Genomic DNA, 22,458 nt, shown 5'->3' with positions numbered 1-22,458 from the left:
GTCTCATGAATGAAGTTTTTAGGTCTTTTGTTTAGCAATTTGTATTGGTATTTTTTGACGATATTCTCTTCTATAGTTCGGATTTGGACACTCATTTTGATCATCTCATCGTAATATTTCAAGTCCCACTCCAACATCAATTGTATGTCAAGATATCCAAGTGCATTTTTGCTGAAACTTCGATAAAGTACCTAGGCCATATAATATCAGCCAAGGATGTTCATGTTGACATGTCAAAAATTGATGCCATGACACAATGGCTGAAAACCTCAACTCTCAAGTCCTTATGAAGTTACAAGGATTCTTTGGACTCATCGGTTACTACCGGAAGTTTTTCTAGGGCTATGGTACAATAATAGCCCCCCTCACTCAGATGTTATGAAAGGACTCTTTTCATTGGACACATGAAGTTGAAACAACCTTTAAAGCATTAAAGGCCCCATCAACTACCCACCTTGGCCCTACATTTCAACTTTATTCTTGAGTATGATGTCTTTGATTTTGGTATTGGGAGTAGTATTATCACAAGGAAGTCAGCCACTTGCCTATATTAACCTATTATTGGCTGAGAATCACTTTGATGGAAGATCGGGCATGGTTTTTCATATTGAAGTTGAAGAGTTTAAAGGATATGTTGATGCAATGGAATGTGGACACTTTTGGTCGCCTTGATGATAGAAAAAATGAGATGTTAAAGGAATTGGGGGTCCTAGATCAAAAAGAAGAGAGAAGTGGTCTCAGTGAAGAAGAAAGGTCTTACCAGGTTAATTTAAAAGCAAAGTTTCAAAAAATGATGGATTTCTAAGGTGCTAGCCACAAGACTAAGAAAAGTGATTCCAGGCATCATTCTTCAACCCAAGGGGCTTTTGTGCAAGGGGAGGCAAATTCTCGATGGGGTTCTTATTGTTACCAAATGTATAAATTAGAAAAGAAAGTTAAAGGACCCTGATCAAGTTTGTAAAGTCGATCTCCAAAAGGCGTATGGTTGCGTTGATTGAAATTTTCTCAAATATTTGATGAAAATGATGGGGTTTGGAAATAGATGGGTTACGTGGATAATGAATTGCGTCTCTATTTCCTCCTTTTTTATCTTGGTGAATAGATCTCCCTTGGGTTTCTTTAGGAGTTCAAGGGGCCTTCGACAATGTGACCCTTAATCGCCTTTACTCTTTATCATAGTTGCGGAAGCGTTGGGGCATATGTTTGCCAAAATTGCGGAGTCTGGGCATATTAGCGACTTCAGGGCAGGCATGGGAGGTATTCTTATTTCGCATCTACAATTTGCGGATGATACGCTTGTTTTCCTAAATTATTCTCCTCGTCAGGTGCATTTTGTGAGTGGGATACTTGGCTGTTTTGAGGCTATATTTGACATTTCAGTCAATTTTAGGAAAATCAAGTTATTTCCAGTTATCAAATTACAGGGTTGGAGGTGTTGGCAGCTTCCATTGGTTTTTAGGTGGGAAACTTTCCCTTAACCTATCTGGGTCTTCCATTGGGTTGTAAGTATAATAGAAAGGAGTTATGGGATCTGGTATTAGAAAAAGTGGGGAGGAAGTTGAGCCTTTGTAAAGCTAGGTATCTTTCTAAAGGTGGTAAGTTGACTTTGATCAAAAGCACGTTGTCGGCAATCCCGAATGATTTCCTCTCCCTGTTATCCTTGCCTAAGAATGTGGAGTTAAAGTTTGATAGTTTGTGTAGGGATTTCTTTTGGCATGACAAAGAGGTAATAGGAAGTTGCATCTTGTGAGTTGGAAGAAAATGTGCTCGCCTAAGAGTAGTGGAGGTTTGGGTATTAAAATTTTCAAGATAATGAACTCGACTTTATTAGGAAAGTTGCTTGGGAGGTTTGGAAATGAGCATGGAAGTTTGTGGAGGAGGGCAATAAGAGACAAGTTTGTGGTTAAAAACAGTGGCTGGGAAAGTGGCGCAACAAAGGCACTTACGGGTGTGGAGTGTGGAAATGTATCTTAAGGAGACTTCTTTTGTACTACAAGAAGGTAAAATTCAAAGTGGGGGAAGGGTGAATGGGTTAGATTTTGGGAAGATTGGTGGTGTGGAGATTGTGCTTTGAACATTCAGCTCCCAGTGTTGTTGGAGGTTTCCATGAAAAAGGGAGAAGTGATCTCTTCCTTTATTCACAAAGAAGGTGAGGGGGTTTGTTGGGATTTCGACTTCAGAGGCCCATTCAATGATTGGGAGTTGGAGAGTTTGGCGAAATTTACGGAGTGTGTTAAGGCTTCGTCGATTGATCTTAATGTGGAGGATATATAGATTTGGGATGGTTCGCAGGATGATAATTTCACAGTTTTGTCCTTGTACTTAAGTGGGGCTCAAGTAAGTAATTCAAGCTTCCCATCTGCTATGATTAGGAGGGTGAGCATTCCCTCAAAGGCCTCGGTGTTTATGTGGCTTGCTACACTTTGAAAATTGCCGACCATCGACCTCTTGAGAAAGAAATGTTTCTTCCAAACAAATTTTTGGTTCTTATGCAAGTCAAATGGGGAGTCAGTAAATAATATGCTTCTTCGTTGTAGTTTCAATTGCAAGGTTTGGAATCATTTGCTTCAGTTATTTGGGTTGGTGGGGGTGTATTCCAAACTCGTTGAAGGCTTTGGTGGAAGGCTGGCTTGATTGGGGAGATAGTTCCCTCTTTAATATAGAAATGGGGTAATCATTTTGTCTTTTTTCAGCATTTTTTGCTCGCCCTGTTATAGGTTTGTACGTCTCCTTGACCTCCGTGTTGATTAATGAAATTATCTTTACTTATCAAAAAACAAAGTTTGTTTGTACAATTATTTAGATTCAAGTTATATTTACAATTCATTGTTCGTATCTTTTTCGCTTCAAATAGTGTTAGTGGTAGACATCTTTGGGTATTTGTTGCCTTAATTGTATGTTTGTTCTGACTTCTGAATGTAATCCCTACGTAAAGTGGGGTATTGGGTGAAGATGGCTTATTTTGGAGGGAAGGGAGTTCTAGGTTGATGTGGTTTTGATCAAATTCACAGCTACACAGTAGGCAAAGTATGGAGATATCTATGCCATGTAGTAGAGGAAGTTTCCCATGGAGCAGAGCCACTCACAATTGAATTGTTGGTAGGAATTTTCTATTCTACAGTGACTTTTAGATTTCCAATTGGATTGAGGAAAGTTGAAAATTTGGCTCTAAGACGGAGCCAATTATTGGTAGATCTTTACACATCCCGATGGGGAGGGGTTCAAAATGAGTTTGTCCTGTTGGGGATAGAAAAGGGATACATTTACCTCAGTCATCTAGAGCCGAATTTGAGAAAGATTGCCAAGGATTACTAAGCTTCTAGAAATTATATTATACATCACATTACATAAATTGATTTGTCGGCAATGATGAAATTGGCCCATGAATAATATGCCATCTGGACCCAGATATGTGTGAAAAATATGGGTTGGATCCTTATTTTATCGCAATGGAATCATTTCATAAAGGATTCAATACTCATAGCTGGACCGGCCTAGTTCTTGTTACCTGAACATTTCCAACTGACCCAGATCTTACTCGGATAGATTCCTCAACCATTTTAATTTGGATCCTTCTGGGGGATCCAAACCTGCAAAAACAAGGGTTTGAATTTGATTGATTCTTTGGTCTGCCCTGTGCCACTTCATGTTCTAAGAGGATTGGAGAGGGGATGAAGACAGTGAGGGCTTGGTGGGGAACTGCAATTTTAGAAAATCATACCTTGATACAACCATATTCGGACAAAACCAAACACATTGATAAGACATTTTTTTCGAGAAATCATTTTCTTTCCCTTTATTTTAAAGTGAACCAAACACAACCTTTTGTTTTTATATCATTGTGGTGAATAAGTCTTAGAAGCCTGGTGGGGAATTGCCTCCCTCTTCTCTTGAGGAATTCGTATTATGACCCCACCATTTTTGTCGGACAAAACACATGGATAAAGATATTTTCAAGAAGTCACTTTCCTTTCATTCATTTTCTGACGAAGTTTATACTATAAGTTTTATTTAATGTTCTTTTTTATATTTGAGGTTTATTTCCCGTACATCAATTGTGACTATAATACTAATCTATCAAGAGATCATGGGAAAAGGGCATGTGGACCTTTAGGTGGTGTGTTTTACGCCCGAGGAATGGATTGATGTGTTCAAAAGGCTTGTCAAGACTTGATATGGAGAATTTGTTTTCACATTTTTTTACTTGAAACAATTTGGATATTGAATGAGTTGTTTATTTCATAATATCTTTTAAAATAAATTATATTATGTTTTTATTTATACGATAGTTTCATCATCTCCCCCCACTCTGTCTAGTGCCATGTCTTCTGCCATTGAAGAAGTGGTCATATATGATTTCACCATCCACTTTTGTTTTTGGTTGGTCTTCCTTTTACTCTTTTAGGACCTTTAACTTTAATATTTCTTCCGAAGTGGGGATGTGATCGGCTTTCTTTGAACATGCCCAAGCTCTTTAGGTTGACTTTCTCTTAGTTTATTGCTTATATGGAGCCACCCCTACATTTTTCCAAATTCATTTGTTTCTAATTTTATATTGAGTAGGGATCCAGAACGGTGTCCTGTACCTAACCATGATCAGGTGGTACCCCATTTTATGCCACGTGGCATTTTTGGGGATCCATTGACCATATGGATATGTGGTCCATCCCTTTGTGAACGTACGTACCAAAAATTGTTGTGTTTGATGACTTGAAAAAGAGTTTAAATCCAACGATTAGAAATCATTCTTAATACAAGGCTAATATCAATGGATGCACATCACTAATCAAACTTATCTTTTTTGTGTAAATTCACCAAGGGATGGGCCACTTATACATATGGTCAGTGGGTCACCAAAAATGCCACGTGGCATAAAATGGGGTGCCACCTGACCTTGGTTAGGTACAGGACACCGTTCTGGATCCCTACTCTTCTATATTTTCCAGTCTTTGCACTCATCCATCTCAACATTCTCGACTTTGCTATGCTCAATTTATATGATATTCTACTGTTGACAGTTAAATATCATTAGTATTTGGGCCTCTCATGGGATAGGGGATTCAAGGGTGATGATCCTAACAAGAAACAATACCCTTAATATTAATTTGTTAATATTCCATGGGTTGGGTGAGGAAACCATGCACCATTATGCATGAAATATTCATTACAAGACTGCTTTTGTTCTTGTAAGTTTGATTTTTTTTTTTTTGTCTTTTTGTGATAACATCTTCGAAGAAAGCCTTGTTTTGTGTGGTTCATCTTAAATTCTGTATCATCAAGATATGCTGTATACCAACTACATGGGATTGGCTGTGCAAATCTTATTCAATCATTTAATTGTCTTCAAATTTAATTTCCGTACTCTAATCTTCGTCCTTTTAGGTTTTCATTTTCGTAAATGAGCCTTTTACCTGCACGTTCCTTCTCGTTTGTGATGTGTCTGTGTCTTCTTTGTTTGTAATCAGCCGTCATGGTTCTTCCATATTTTATCACCTGTAGGGGATACTTACATATATTTTCATGTGTTCATTTCTAGTGTTGTCTATTTTAGTATTTCCATGCATCTATCTCAACTTCTTTATCTTGGAGTATTGTACACATATTCTACAAATTTATTGTTCCTTGACCCTTGAGTCAACCAATTGCACGTCGGACTTTCTGAGGGGGGTGTTGTGTGTGACCATGGGATTAGTCTCACCCCAAGGGTGTGGGGATACCCACGATAAGCCAAAAAAGAAAAACAAAAAAAGTAAAAAAAGGAAAAAAGAAAAATATTGTTCCTTGACTATCCGTGTTTTGCTCCATAAAGCATAATCAATCTTATCATTGTTCCGAATTTGATTGGTAGCACTTACAATACAACACCTCCATTTTAGTAGCTCATACCTAATTCTTCGGACAATATTCTCCTCTATATATATGGACTCAAAGACCATGTAGAGTCTAGACCACGGCTCCCATTTGGACCATGTAGACTGCCCCCTCTCCCTTCTACGGTTCTTGGTTTAGATTGGGCTGAATTTTATTTTTTTATTTTTTAATGAACTCTCAAATTTAAAATGAATTGAGCAACAAAGAAAATTTATTTTTTAAATTCTTAGAATTTTGTGCTCTACATGCTCATGGCTCTTTGATCTTATACAGAGTGCCATGAGGACATTTGGTCCATATAGAAGATAGCTACTCGGTTGGTCCATATTTAAAGGGAGGCCTTCATAACCATAATAACCAAGTTCCGATTGAGCAACTAATGAGCGGAGGAGGTTCAAGTTCAATTTGATTAGTTTGGATGAGTTTGTGGAAGTTTCCTAAAGAAATAGGAAAAATTTCAGGGATCATATAAATGATGTTTTGGGTTTCTTCCCAAAACCCATCATCTTTTAGTCTCCTTAAAAAAAATCTCATCTTATTCTTGAGATTTGAAATTTGAAGAAAATGAAAATTTTGATGATGAAGGGAACGACTTTGTGACTATGTTCCGTACTGCATCCTCACTTTCATTATTCAAGTCGCATTATATCCACTTTGTTTGGTCCAACAGAATTAATCCAAACTCAATCCATTAACAACCTAAAAGCTATGTGGATATGATTCTAAAGGTGAGAGATGGAATCCATGGCTAGAAGAATCAAAATATTTAATGTGATCAATTTTCAAACTTGAAGGATCACATTTTATTACTATAATGAAAACAATTAAAGATAGGAATTCTAAATCTTGATATAGTTGTTCTTGATCATCCATTCTAAGCTCCAGGCGTTGTTTACGTTCTTCAATGTCCAATAAGCCCATCCGAATGATGCACGTCCGTATACCTCTAATTGGGCTTTCCCAAACCTCTGATAATCCTCCTTTGTTGCTCCTTTCACTTGCCACTCTGCCACCCATTCCCCTGCAAATTTCACCGTCCCATTGAATCACTTGACTTTGATATAATAGGTTTAGTAATCAATAATCATATTTCAGTGATCGATCATTTAATGGTGGATGTACGATCATCAAATGTTCCCACCATTAATCATGAATGGTTGTCCATTTTAGGTGAACAATATCAAAGTTTCCATTAGCTTAGAACTGTAAGATTAGAACACTGGGTTCTTGCTCAAGTCCTTAGAACTTACTAAGTTTGATTTAAAAACATGTTGCACATGTTTGGTTGCTTGTGCAAATTACATGATCCAAACACATTTACCCTTGGAAAAACTTATTTCACATTTAAATTGCCTCTAGGTTGCTCCTAGTCGACTTCAAATCTGCTAAGGACTGTCAATGGTTTGAATAATGACCAAAACCATTTCATTCCGATCTTATAAATTTGGATCTAGATAGATTTTGATCTGATCTAGACCCAAACCAAGGTGTAATATCTGTAATCCAAGCTTACGGGAACAGTGAAGATGAATGTAATACTTACCGATGAAGGTGAGGGGGCCATTAGATGTGGTGACAGCGTTCAATTGGGAGGACCGGTTGTTATAGATGAAGTCGATGTTCTGTTGGACTGTCATGTCATTGAATGTATCTGAGAAGAGGTTGTAGTAATGGATATCAATGACAGAACCCTTGAGGCCGCTGGCAAGAGGGAAGAGCTCCTTTGGATCAGAAATACTCAGTCGGTTAGACATCACCACATATGCTGTTGATGAGTGTTTCCGAACAGTGTCATAACCTGCTTTATAGTACTTGTTCATGGTCTCCAGAGTAACTCCCGGGGCAAGAGGTTCGTTGATCAGCTCTATTGCAAGTAGGCTTGGGCTCTGGGCATACCTGGACATGTACAAAGAAGAGTGAGAAAGGGTGATTCGGAGTAATCTTATAAAAAATCAATTTGGGAAAAAGTCTCATTTATTCGATAATCATACATGTGTCACATTGAGATTAACACGATTGATAAACACAGGAAGATTATGAAAATCTAAGAAGGCATGGAAACGACAACAATATGTGGAGAGAACCCTTACAAAAATACCATATTTCTACCTCTAATTAATTTGAGCGTCAAAGTGTGTTTTGTAGGTATCCTGCTATGAGGAGTTGAAAGTATTGATAATATATTCTACAACCAAATAAAATAAAATATAATTACAGTTCAAATCTCAAGGTGTGCAGATTTCCTTGAAATCACCCCCCCACCCAAATACCCATTAGTAAGCAAGTGAACGCGAAGGAAGATAGAAAAACAAATTGGTATGCAAGATTCATTGTGTGCCATTCCTAAACAAAATCTAATTGAAGGAAGAATTCATGAACCTGGCAGTTAGGAAGTCTATAACTGCAAGGGTCTCTTGTATGCTGTCGTCGGTCTGTCCCCATTCTAAGGTTCCATCTCTTGATGAGCTGTGCTCCCAACCATTTTGAGAACCCTTCGCTGCGTGTAGATCGATTATAACCTTCACACCATATTTTCTGCAAACAATTGAATTAATATCATCTTCTTATTCAAAATTCTAATCCAAGAAATTTTGCATATCTATTTATTTATATTTATTGCAAACATGTTATTAGCCTCACTTACTGTGCCCAAGTGAATGCGTTGTCCAAAGCTTCCAAGGATCCTCCAACATAAGGTTTCGGAGGCGTTGGATCACTTGCTATCCACCATCCAACTGGAATTCTCACAGCGTTTAAACCATTCTCCGATATGAACTTGAAATCTTCTTCAACGATGTACGTGCTCCAATGCTCCTGAGATTCATAGAGACTTGTTAATTTTTCACTTCATGTGTCATGATCTCCATAACCAAAACAATTGGTTAATTACTCACTCTCATAACTTGTGGGGCTTTGTCTCCATAACCGTTTGTCACTTGAAATTCGCCTCGCAAGGTGCCAAAAATCCCCATTTCGAAAACAGACGGATTGTTGTCTCCCCATTCACCATTTCCATCAAAATCAGCTGTCACCAAGTTCTCCTCCTTCGCCTATTTATTTAAAACAACAATGCAAATTATCGAAAAAAATATTAAAACCCACCCACCCTGTTTAAACAATGTTCTTATAGATGACTTAATTACAAGACAAACAACAAAGAGAGATTCTATTGCCACACCAAGATTTTGCCAACACCACCTCAATTCATATGTAAATCACCAAAGAATTAGAACACATCTTGGGGTGGCATTAGTAAAAGTTGGTGTGGTAATAGAAGCTCTCACAACAATTTCTTTGGAACAAAATTACCTGTAGGAATAATCCATTAGGTGCTTTTATGCGAACTCGATTTGGATCATCGGATTTTCTAACAATCTCGAACGTTTCGGATGTACCAGATATGTTCGAGACTGCTACGACAGTAATACCAGCTCCTTGATTCTCTAGTCCAATAAATTGTCCATTAAAGACCCTGAAATTAAAAGTACTCTCATTGATCCTCCACAGCTACACATAAAAGAAAACAAATACAATTAATATCTAAGATAACATAATCAAATTCTTCATGAAAATTCAACTTATGACATTATAAATAATCTTACTTTGAAAGCTTCCCAGCCCGATGCACTTGTTCGGTTCGTGGCAATTATCGATCCTCCACCAGTCTCGGCCGATAGATACTTCCCCAGCTTTACAGATTTGAAATTAACTTGACATCCATCCTATTAAAGATCAAACAAATAAAAACCCATTACAGATAATTGAATCTATAACAGAATAATGTGATTTTTCAGAATAAAAAGTAATTTTGAGATAGATATATATATATAAATATACCAAGAGATCTTTATTGGGTATTTGATCAAACAATGATGGTTTTATCCATCCTTCAGTGACAAGCCAACCTCCAAGATTAACTGCTTTAACCTTGAAAGTAGGATTAATTCTTGCAGCAAATGAATTAGAGAAGAACGTAGAATACAAGAGATAGAAACATAATAGGTTTCTCAAAAAATGGGTTGCCATTTTTTAGTTTTCTTTTGTTTTGTTTCTCTTTGAAGGCTTTAGAATGAAGTACAGAGAGCTTTAACTTTATAGCCTTTTAAGTAATTAAGATGGAGCATGAATGAATGGTCAACGCACTAGAAAGGTTGACCAATTGTTTTAATCCAACTTTTCAGAGCTGACCAATTAAGAGTTGACAAATATTAAATAAATGTGGGACAATTGAGTGGTGCGTTGACACAGTCGCACAGATAGACAAGAAGTTTTTAGACGTTTATTAGTTGTTACGTTGGAGCTAACAATGGAGATTTGGCCGTTTCTTGACCTCTTGTTGTCGATAGAAATTTTGATTTCGAGTTTTTGGTTTATTTTCTTGGATTATATAGACAGCGGCGCGCCAGCACAAATGCACAATAAACGATTAGCGGCGCCGAATGTGGAAGCCGAATTCGGTGGCTTTCTAGAAGATAGGGGTTATGCACCTAACTACGGAAATACTTATTGCTATTGGCACCCCAATTTTTTTACTTATTACATCATAATTTCTTAAATTATTTATCACTTTTAAATGCGTAAAAGTGAACAGTGTATTATGTGCATGTTTTCGTAAATAAAATAAATAGTATATCAAAATCGTAATTTGATTAAAAATTGTGCATATTTTTGTAAATATCTCTTTTCTCTATTTTTAATTAGTGTGTTGTAAGTAAAAGTTAGACGACCAATAGTTGCTCTCTAAATAAAAGTAGGGCTTAAAACGGGTCGGATTCAGTTCGGATATGAGACTATTCATATCTTTATCCGAATTCATATCCAGATTTGACTCGGATCCTAATAGCTAAAATCATATTCGAATCATTTTACTTTTATCAAATCTATATTCAAATCTGATCAAATTAATTGATTCGGATCGATCTTCGGATAATGTTAAATCATATAAGGTTATTTTAAATAAAATTGCTAAAATATGGTTAAATAGAAAAATGAACTCAAAACTGCTCCATTTTAAGGAGAAGTTTTGACCACTACACCCAAATATTGTTGGTTAATGAAAAATAACTTAAAAAATATAAAAATACAACTTGCAAAGTAATTTATCATTTGGATCTTAGCGGATATAGGAATGAATTCGTATCTGACTTGGATCAAGGGGTATCAACTTATATCCAAACCATATTTTAATTCGGGTATATGAGATGGGACTAAACCCGCTAAATTTGAATTTGGTGCACTTGGATTTCAGATAAAATCAGTACATTTTAAGCCTTAAATAAAAGGCCGTGATTATTTCCTTCATTACCTAGGCGCATAGCCCCAATCTTATAGAGAAGTAAAAAATTTGGGGTGTAATAAGTAAAAATTTAGGTGCCAATAGCAACTCTCTTTATTTATATATTTATTTACTTTTAATTAAGACTGGCAATGGATCTGGTGTGGATCGGATGAAGTATATATCTATATCCTTGTCTAGCTCTATATCCAAATATTCATATGCGAATTTTTACTAACTTATGCCAATGATTTACATATCTAACTATTTATTATAGACTATTCATATTTGACTTGAACACAAATTTAGAGTGGATATATGATTCAGATGTATATATCTCATCGTAAAGATGATGGAAGAAACTTAATTTTGGGGGACGTATATATCTTATTGTAAATTTATCGTATTAAACTCGGATAAACAAATATTCGAATCGGATATGACACTTATTCATATCCAACCCTAAAAAAAATTGGATGTAATAATTATGACTAATTTTACCCGAATTCTTAATTAGAGCAAAAATTATACACATACCTGAATAATTATGGTCGAATGAATCAGGTAGGCTGATATTATCTAACCCATTGGCAATCCTATTTTTAATGGGTAATTTTGATCTACCCATGATTTTGCTATATTATATAGATAGAGTAGAATTAACCTGATTGTTAGTCAGGCTAAAACTCCTTAATAGGCTTGTGGAGGTGTAGATACCCCATTTTTGCACTTGCCTAATTAATCAACTCGTCAACTCGATTGCGACAGTTTCCAATGATGGATGAATATTTCAATGTTTTTATTTGTTACTAGATATATTTCAGAAATTTGGATGAGGTATCTCAAACTAACAAAATTGTAGAAATCACGCTACGCTAGGAAAATATAACCCTAAAAACATAGAAATCATCTTTTTTCAGACAAAAAAAGTTTTACGATAAAAATCATTAACAAATAATCAAATTATCAAAATGCCCCTAACATCAAAACATCCTTAGAGCCCACATTACGTTTAGGAAAACGCTTTCGAACACATAAAACAACAAATTGAAACCAAATAAATCATTTCGTCAATTTTCACCAAATTTATCAAAATTACAAAAATGCCCTTTATGGGGTTCACAATCGTTTCATGCAAAAAGTACGTAAATGACACAAACCCATAATCTTATTGAATTCTTTACGAAAAACCGATTCCAAAATGTCCCGGAATATCGAAAAACGACTTGAAACGCAAAAATTCTCTTCGGAGGTAAAATAATAAATTTTCAATTTTAACAATTTAAAATTTCGAAATTAATAAATAAAATATTAATTAACATAAAGTGAAACCTTAATAAAATTAATTTAAAAATCTGAACCAAGAAATTTAATCAATCAAGTCTTCAGGCAAAATTGTTAATGGTTGCCAATTTATTTAAGTGGAACCCCTCGATATTTATGAAAAGACCCTTTCATCTGGGGGTCCAAATAATTAAAGATATAATTAGTGGATTCTTTACAAAACTTAAAAGTATATTCTTCCATTATACGCAAGATTAAAAAATCTAATTTAAAAGACCAAGTCAATCTCATAAGACTTAAGTCAAAATCCTAATTAAACCCTAATATAAAGAAACTTAGTCAATCAAACAAGATTTAAGTTAAAACCCTAAAAGAAGACCTAGTCAACTCCTAATTCTTAAAAAAAAAACTCTATAAATATAGAGTCTCCACAACCTAATCTTGCAGGTCAAAATAAATCCTAGAAAAAGTAGGTCAAAAAGTCTCCATAGTCTTCTCCAAACTCTAATTTTGAAACCCTAACTCCTTACCTATCATCCAAACCCCAGTTTTTACTCAAAAAACACCTAGAAGTCCTTCAAAAACACCAAAAAATCCTTTAAAAAATACTCAGATCTAAGAAGAAGATACCTCAACTTGGAGATCTGAAGCAGATCTAGTGACATAGTAAAAGCAAGGAAACTCGTACAAGGACGCTCTCCGCTAGTACTGAGGGAACAAATCGTTGCGATCATCTAGGTATATTTTATTACTTTTTTATTTATTTATTATTTATTTTAGGTCTTTTAGCAATGTAATCATTTTTTTGAAAAATAGTAGAAACCAGCGTTTGTCGGGCGGGGTTGGTGCCTAACACCTTCCAACCCCGTAACGTGATCCTCAGACCATAGTTTCTTTTTATTCGTAGTTTAGTTGCTTTTATCTATTTAGAGTCAATGCTCGGTTCCTAGACCGTAATAAATAGGTGGCAACTCTCAAACCTCAAAAATCAAAAGCGGATCCGCACACCCCACGGATCGATGGCGCTTTTAGGAGGAAATCAATTAGAACTGATTATCCACATGGTTTTGAGGATTGTTTCAAGATTGTTCTTGAATGCAATTTGAGATGCAATAATTGTTCATGAATTCACAACCTGTAGTTAATGGTTCAGATTTGCCCCAAATTTTGTATTCAGTGACTAAAATTCCCTTCTAGTTTTATTATAAGAAAATATTATCTTTTTTATGTGAAAAAGGGTTGTATAAATAATTATGATCTTCCTCATAGACAATTATTCAATATCTTATTCATTCGCAACAAAATATTTTCTTTGTGCATTGTCAATATCTCAGTGTACATCCGGGATAATCCTTTATTTCATTGGGGCTATTTACTACTAGCCAATTTAGATGATTCATGAATTTGTATTTTTAATAGACATATGTGATAAGGAATGTTGTTGAGAAATCTAAATATGAAATTAAGTTAAAGAAAAGAAGCCAAATTCCAAATAAAAAAATTAAAAATCGATAAAGATCTTTCTGATTTTTGAAGAATGAGGGGTAGCTGTGATCTCTTTTATCTATATATTTATAGAATAATTTACCAAAATGGTAAAAATAGTAATAATTTTCATATTTTTGCTAATGAAAATACTCTTTTTATGAGAATGATCCTTTTGACAAAAATGATATTTTTAGAAGCAAAAATATGAAAATTATTATTTTTACCATTTTGGTAAAATAAATATTTTTGAAAACGGTTGTAGATAGGGGTCTTATATTCTCCATGTGCCAACGCCCTAATACGCCATATGGCATTGTCAGGTTCATCATGTGATAACACCAAAATCGTCACGTTGCACCTACCGACATATTTGACTTTGTCAGCATATGGAAATTAGCACCCTGACATCTCGAATGAGGCGCCTTGCGCAAAGCAGCATATATGGGGCAAGCACCACTACTTACTGAGGGCTTATGAGTGGCTAAGGAGGCCACAAAGCCCAACAAGATTGACATGGATAGACGATCAACAAGGTCAAGAATGTTGCCCCTCTTCAGACTCGACAAAGACATGTCACTACCATCACACCAAGAGGGGTCACTCCTTGTACTTGATGGCGTCAACTCGTAACAAGGATGTCAGGAAAATTGACTCATGAAAAACCTCTTTCTTATCACTATATAAGGAGTTCAATGTCACCATTGAAACAAAGAGAAATAACATGAGGTTTAGGTTATTTATTTTTGGATTTTTTATTTTTATGAGGGTAAAGGTAGAATTTGTGACAAGAAACCTTAAAAATATTTTTGGTATTTGATTTTTTTGTAAATAGAGGTGAGAGAACAAAAATATTTTTAAGAGGGTGAGTAGGGGAGTAACATGTGTAAAGGTGCAGTGATAGGTAACAAGTAGACTTAAATTTTCTTGTAAATATCCAGAAAAATTGGGGTAAATATATATTTTTGAAATAAACTAATGGGAGAGTTCCATGTATGTACTGAAGATTCCTACCTTTTGATGATAGGATTGGAAGTTCTTCTAATTTAAAATTTTTTTTACCAAATACCAAAATACATTTTTGATTTGACCTCATTTTTTTAGGAGGGCATTCTTGAATTTTTTAAAGAGAGTTGACTTTCCAATTAGATTGAAATATTGGGCATTGTGACTTATAAGAGACCACCCTACGTCATATTTTAGGGGAAGGTATAAGAAAATGGGCTTAGCATTGGATTTTGATTTTGGACTTGGGTTATGGGTTCATGGTGGTTAGGATTTGGATATTTGGGCTAGATTTGAAAATGAGCTTAGTATTGGGTTAGGGTATGGATTATGAATTGATTAATAGAGAGTTGATATGAAATTGAGAAGTGGGTATGAAATTGGGTAGGTTTATAGGTTTGGAGGAGTGGGTTAAGGATGCGGCATGAAATTTGATGGGTTATATATATGGACTAAGGACAAGGTTTGGGCATGCAAAACAATATGAAATGATGCATGTGTGCATGTATGCATGAAGAGAAGTGCCAAGTGCCAATTATTATGCAATGTAGGCCCGTTGAAGGACTTTAGGCCTTTGATCAAAATCAACTTGAGATTTTTGAAAATCCCTAATGGGTTCGTGCAAATTGGGGTGCCTATAAGGAACATGTTATGTTTGAAAAAAGAAGGGATTATCTTAGATATTATGAAAAATGTATAAGGGTGTCCCAAATTGAGAGGGGGCAAGACAGTTAACTGGGCATGTCACGATTTGGATAACAAGGGATATCTCATAGAGTCGTGATACTTGGACCCACCATAATAACTAAATATTTGAAATCTAAAGCCTTCAATTTCTGCTCATGCCATTGGGGAAGATGAAAATAACTCCTTTCAGTTCTTCCATTTTCTATTGATTCCAGGGTTCAAAAGGTTCTAAAAATCATTATTTCGATGGATTACGATAATGAAAAATGATTACTATTGAAATCTCATTCTATTTTTAGGTTTGCTCAATTATTTGTTTCAATTGTTTGAATTGAAATGAATGATTTCCAAGAACTCAATCTAAGAAGGAAATAACTCAATCAAATGACTATAATTACAATGAATATGATAGTTTAAAAATTGTAGATAAAACTTGTATGTTTCCATGCATATCGATTTTTGTTTTCGTGTTTTATGTTTTATAGAAAAACTCTGTGTTAATGGGACTCGTTTGAAATGGCTTAGGCCATGTCGCTCGAGTCATGTTGACATAGAATAAGCCATGTCGTTCGTGTCCTATCGACATAGATTTTTTAGGTACAAAAAAATATGTAGAAAGGATACATCTGGTATGACTTATTTCATGTCTCTTATGTCTTGTTGATTGACTAGTTGTACATCACTCAGCACCAATTGCACTCTATCATTGAATAAAAACCACTTGCACTACACTATAATGATTACACTCAAAAAATAAAAAGTTGCACTTCTCTTCCTTCTTATTGAAAATCAAAGACGCATCATGACACTAAAATTTCATAAACTTTGGATTCAATTTTCAAAGCTTAATGATCTACAAATAGGATAAAAATATGGAAGAGCTCTAGCTAATGATGGGTTATCTATTATTGGTGTAAAATTCTTTGATGGGGTGCGAGGCAACAAGTAAGGATGGAATGGAGATTAAAAATGCTTAAAAAAAAGGCGCAATTTTTTTTGTTGGAGTACAATCTGTATAAGTTGATCTACAACTAGTTGGCCCCAATAACAAATATCATTGTAAAAAATTTGACGAGAGTTCTCTAATAATACTATTAGAAATTTTTTCCTAAAATATTGAGGTGAGGATTTGAAATAAGAAACAACTAAAAAGTTTTAAAAACACGAAAACACTCAATTGAAGGTAATCGAATTTTTTTTTCGGGACAAAATTAGTTCTTTTTTAATTTTAATTTTAATATTTTAAAATTTATCATTCATATTTTGTTGTTTCATCTTTTCTTAGGCATTATTTACTGACCAATGATAATCTGATGCTCTTTTTTCAAACACTCCCTGTATTGGCAATTACAGAACTATAAATCTTTTTCTTATGTATCCTGAAGCAAAGGATCTATATTTCTGTGATGGCAAATTATCACGACTCTTATCCAATTGATGGCCATAGTTTTGAAACTAAATGGTGGAGATTGATAACTTTTCCTTTTTCTTGAACATAAATGCTCTTTAATGTTTGTATTTTAGAGATTGATAACTTTTCCTTTGTCTTGAACATAAATACTCTTTAATGTTTGTATAGTATCTGTCGGATTCGGATTGCTTCACAACTCTACGTGGTATATTCTTTCGGATTGATTGATCCATGAATGTTTGGCCTACTCATCAACATATTTTAGTTCTAAAAATCCATCTCAACACCAACTAGACTGTTCTATTTGCACCCACCTTTATGTTCAATGCATCTACTATCTTTTATACATCCCACTCTAGAATATGTTTTAAGTGGGTGCATTGAGCACAAGTGGTAGGCACAAAGAGAAATTGTATTTGAATTGAGAAAAATAGAAAGAAGAGAAAAGAAAATAAATGAGTTTCTCTTCATTTTTGTTGTTTGGATTGTGAAGTGGGGAGAGAAGAGAAAATAATTAGAGAGTATAAGAGAAAAAAAGAAATAGTAATCTTTTTTCTCTTCCAAAATGTACAGAAGAGGAGAGAAATGAAGAGAAACCTTTTTAAAATATTTTATAATACCAACTCTACCTTTAAAACTCTTTTAAGACATTTTAAAATTTTAAAGTTGTCCCCAATTCTCTCCTGTCAACCCAAATATGATAGAGAGAACTTGAATCTCTTTTTTTCTCTTCTTTTTATGAGTTTCTCTACTCTCCACTTCTCATAATCCAAACACAACTTTGATGAATTCTAATCATATAAAATATTGGTATTACACTCGTGTCCATCCTGGATATGAAGCTCATATTAACAAATTGTCAAATCCAATTGTGTGAAATACTCATGAAGATGATTTTGACTTACAAATTGGTCAAAGGTGGACCAAACATTCATGGCGTAGGGGGTTTGTAAAGGGTGGCACACCGCGCACTTAAAGGGATAGGGATTGAAACCCACAATCTAATGTGTCAGAATGGGATATTTGACCTTTAATTTAGGGATACTTTTTGACTGTTCAAAGAAAGTCTGATCAATCAAACATCATCCTAAGTTATTGATATCTTTTATTTTTGACTTCTATCTATTGCTCACCCGCTAACGGAATTGATGTTCCATATAAATTAATTAGATTTTTACCACGTCTTAATGGTAGGGGGTAAAAGATAAAAAATAATAAAATTAAAAAAATATTATTAAAAAAAAAAAGTTAAATATAATAAATTTAGAGGGGCATTAGCCAAAAAAAGAGAGAAAAAGGAAATCATGATGTTGAAGGGAAATTCTTAGAAAAAAAAATGAGAGAATAGAGAATAAAGTTGAAATTATTTTTCGAAATACATACGAGATTGAATTTGAACCACTCTTTATGGGGATAAACATTGGGGAAGACAACCATTATGTTTTATTATACAAATGAGTATTTTACGAAATGGATATATGAACTTTATAAAAATGAACTTTATATGTTCTTTAAAAAATCGAGCCCATGCATTTAAATAAATTTATCTTTATATGCATTATGTTTAACCTCTAATGATAGTAATTTAGATGTGGAAATGCTGAAATGACTGTGCAGTATACTATGTTATACACCGTGCTGACGTGGAGGTGTGCACAGAACCATCAATGCTTTTCCTCAACTGTGAGTGAAAAAAATCTATGGTTTTGTGTGCACCTCCACCAACACAGTGTCCTATGCGTTGAGCACTAGCAAGCCATTCAAATCCAATTGACTTGGATGAGTCAACCCACACATCTAAATAATACCCATCGGTTAGGAATGGACTTACAATGATATTGGAGGGATCCACCAAACTTATTTAGAATTCGCAAAATTTGAAACATGTTCAATTTGACATATAAACCAATTAATAGAAAAAGTACATCAAGGTAGAGACATAATTGAAAGCTTAATCCCACCTTAGGTGTATAGATACTGTAGACACTCTAATTTATCTTGACTGAGCCCGAGAGCTCCTAAAATTTAGTAGACTAGGCTTGGCCCAAAAGTCTTTTGAGATTTTCAAGTGAGACAAATTGCAAAGGAAGCCCACCTCAAAGGTCCAAAAGTCTTTCTTGATCCAACTCGGATCCCACTACCAATTCGAGTAGGTCAAGTTGGCTTATTCCTCATTAATATTATATAATCTAATAATGATAATGATTTATATAAAGATAAGTGGTATGTAGAACAAATATAAGATTTACAAATATTTTTCTTAAAAATATATTTCAAAGTTCACATACTTAAAATTATAAGTAAATGTTAAGAAAAATATGATAATGATTAACTAAGTTTGAAATGTGAATGGTGAATGAGAAATAAACATAGATATTAAAAATATTTTAAAATTATAATTATATTAAGTTCGGGTTTGGGCAACTCGAGATGTATGCCCAAACCCAACCTGGTCTAGCTCCATAAAATTTTTTTTTGCCCAAACCCAGGCCCGAACCCTAACAATCTGTGCCCAAGTTCAACCCAAAGTCGGGTTGAACTCATTGGGTTCGGGTTTGGCCCACCCAAGTTTCAGCCCTAATAAAACTTTCTAAAACATTATTCTCGAAGTGTTAAAATTTTAGCCACCTTATTTACATGGATTTCTTTTTTGGTAACTAAGGTATTCGGGCCTTTTTGGTAGCCAGACACGTGCAGTCCCCTCCTCCGACCAAGTTATTTCCACTAGTGAGGCTCTCAATCGACATAATTGTTAAGATTTGAGGAGCAATGCAGATTTCCTAGAGATCAGTTATGATCTTTAGCACACTTTTTCCTAGGGATACATTTTGTTTGGGAATCCCTAACAATTTTCCATATAGATGGCACATGCATTTTCGAGATTATTAATTAACTACTTACCAAGAAATATGAGTCCAATTGTTATGCTTTGCACGTGCAGCTTGATGGCACTTGTTATTAAGGAATTACTCTTAACCATTCCACAATTTTACACCCTTTCCCATTTTTCTAAGGCATTTCTGTACTTTTAGGTGATATATATGTAAAACCCTAGTTACATTTCTTGGACTCTTTATTTGGTGAAGGTATTTAATCTGTATCAGAGAGTTCTCTTTTCATAATGGAATCGGTGTGGATCTGTGGACATATGACAATCTTAAATAAAATCCCTACATCACACATGGAATGGAATAACACTCGACATCTTCTCCAAAATTCATTATTTTTTCTTCCCTTTCCATGTGCCTATGGAAGAAAAATCTTCCACAAACATTTAAGAAACATCAAACGGATTGGGCATGGAGTCTGAACAGTTGGAAGGTTAAAAATAAGGTCAAGCAAATCATCACCAGCACATGTCATTAAGGAACATTCAAAAATCAAAATGTGGCCACCAGTATTTTGAAATCTTCTCTTGTCAAATCATGTGGACCTACTACCTCATGTACATATGACATAACCTCAAAATTTCTCTTGCGCGGGTGGAGGCTGCGCATGTAAGAGAGCCAATTTTTTATTTTTAGTTTTTAGTTCAATGGTAGTATTACGGTATCATTCAAGAATGATATGGGTTTTCTTGGAGAAACATTTCTAGTTGATTTCCCACGATATTTTCGGCCAAGTCAGTTAAACTTGGTGGAGTCATTTGATATTTATATATATAGTAAAATAATTAATTTTTTTATATAACTTAAATATATATTATTATTTGAAAAACACTAGGTGAAAAATGGGGTAAATTCAACGTCAAGGTTGTCCGTCAAATTTACCCCCTTTTTTTTTTATGGTAGTGTGAAAAGTATGATTGTGTGACTAAGCATCTTCTAATCTATTTTAGTTATAATTATTTGTATATAAATAATATTAATAAATATTGAAAATCAAGTTAAATTATTTATCTCATCTTTAAATGAGATGACTCTTTGGAGACAACTCAGTCTCATCCACGAACTAGATGAGACATCAAACCTATTGAAACCATTGGTAGTACATCAACTTGTTTGCTTCAATGGGGTCAACTGAAAAAACAGGAAAGGTAAAAACAGAGAGACAATTTACGTGGTTCAGCTGAGTTGCTTACGTCCACAAAGATGAAACTACTCTATCCTTTCATATATTGGATCATATAGTCTCATCTATATTTGTAGAGACTTAGAAATTAAATTCCTAGCAGATCAGAATACGGCTTCACGTAGCTACTTCAACACTCCCTCTCAAGTTGGAGTGAATATGTTAATGGAGCCCATCTTGGACAGAATCTGATGGAATTGATTCTTTGCAAGGGACTTAGTAAAAATTTCAGAAAGTTGATCTTGACTTTGGGTATACGGTGTGTTGATAATATTTTCTTGAACCTTATCATGAATAAAGTGACAATCAACTTCAATGTATTTCGTGCTCATGAAGAATATGATTAGAAGCAATGTGCCTAGCAACTTGATTATCACAAAACATTTTCATTGGAAGATTCGGCATAAATCCCATGTCTTGTAAGAGAGACTAGAACGAAATAAGCTCACTTGAAGTTGTTGCCATTGCTTCGTATTTGACTTCTGCATTGGACCTTGCCACAACGCTTTGTCTTTTGCCTTTCCAAGTATTCAAGTTTCCTCCAACCATAGTGCAATACCCGGTAGTAGCTGACCTTCTATCTGATGGGCTTCCAGCCCAATTGGCATCAGAGTTGCCTTCAATATTAACATGACCCGTTTGGCTTCGTCCATACACCTCTCCTAGGAGATGTTTTTAGATATTTGAGAATTCTCTCTATAGCGTCTGTGTGAGATGTTCTAGGAGCATGCATGAATTGACTTACAAGACTCACAACATACATTATGTCGGGTCTTGTTATAGTCAAGTAGATTAGTCTTTTAATAAGTCTCTGAAAATGCCCAACATCATCAAGAACTTCTCCATCAAACTGATTAAACTTTCTATTAAAATCAGTTGGTGTATCTATAGGCTTGACACCCAATTTTCCAATTTCCTTTAATAGATCTAAAACATACTTTCTATGGGAAATGAAAAGACCCTTCTTGGAGTAAGTTACTTCAATCTCAGGAAAGTATTTCAACCTACTGAGGTCTTTGATATCAAATTTTTTGTTGAAGATGAAATTTGAGTTTTGCAATACCTTCATTAATTGTCGTCACCAATGATGACAATATCATAAACATAAATAAATATGATTATTGTACCTTTACTGCCATTTTTTACAAATATGGAAAAATCAGCACTACTTTTATGAAATCCAATGCCCAGTGATGCATAAGCAAGTTTAGCATACCATGCACGAGGTGTCTATTTTAAACCATATAAAGCTTTCCTCAATTTGCAAAAAAGCTCATTTTCACTTTCCTTAGGATGACTCGGAGGAAGACTCATATAAACTTCTTCCTCGAGATCACCAAGTAGAAAAATATTTTTTACATCCATTTGA

The 22,458-nt window shown here is 34.7% G+C and overlaps 1 protein-coding gene across 1 annotated transcript; it reads right to left on the bottom strand.

Moving 5' to 3' along the window:
- Positions 1 to 6,634: 6,634 nt before the first annotated feature.
- Positions 6,635 to 9,972, bottom strand: LOC147409602 (putative glucan 1,3-beta-glucosidase A). The gene is made up of 8 exons (XM_086430581.1): positions 9,709 to 9,972; positions 9,474 to 9,593; positions 9,181 to 9,378; positions 8,766 to 8,921; positions 8,516 to 8,685; positions 8,251 to 8,406; positions 7,415 to 7,767; positions 6,635 to 6,892 (listed from the first exon to the last, which is right to left on the bottom strand). Exons 1-8 carry the CDS (start codon positions 9,895 to 9,897, stop codon positions 6,711 to 6,713), a joined length of 1,524 nt encoding a protein of 507 aa, XP_086286707.1. The 5' UTR covers positions 9,898 to 9,972; the 3' UTR covers positions 6,635 to 6,710.
- Positions 9,973 to 22,458: the final 12,486 nt, after the last annotated feature.

This window comes from Akebia trifoliata, chromosome 2 (assembly GCF_017979445.1).
Source record: "Akebia trifoliata isolate Shusen 1 chromosome 2, ASM1797944v1, whole genome shotgun sequence".
Classification (NCBI taxonomy): Eukaryota; Viridiplantae; Streptophyta; class Magnoliopsida; order Ranunculales; family Lardizabalaceae; genus Akebia; species Akebia trifoliata.
Note: the sequence above shows the minus strand (reverse complement) of the source record. Positions and strands in the feature narration are given on the sequence as shown.

Coding starts and splice junctions, on each gene's coding strand:
- LOC147409602 (XM_086430581.1), bottom strand. CDS start 9,897: ATGGCAACCCATTTTTTGAGAAACCTATTATGTTTCTATCTCTTGTAT. Junction 8,407..8,515: donor AACGCATTCACTTGGGCACA/GTAAGTGAGGCT, acceptor AATTGTTTGCAG/AAAATATGGTGTGAAGGTTA. Junction 6,893..7,414: donor TGGCCCCCTCACCTTCATCG/GTAAGTATTACA, acceptor TGAAATTTGCAG/GGGAATGGGTGGCAGAGTGG.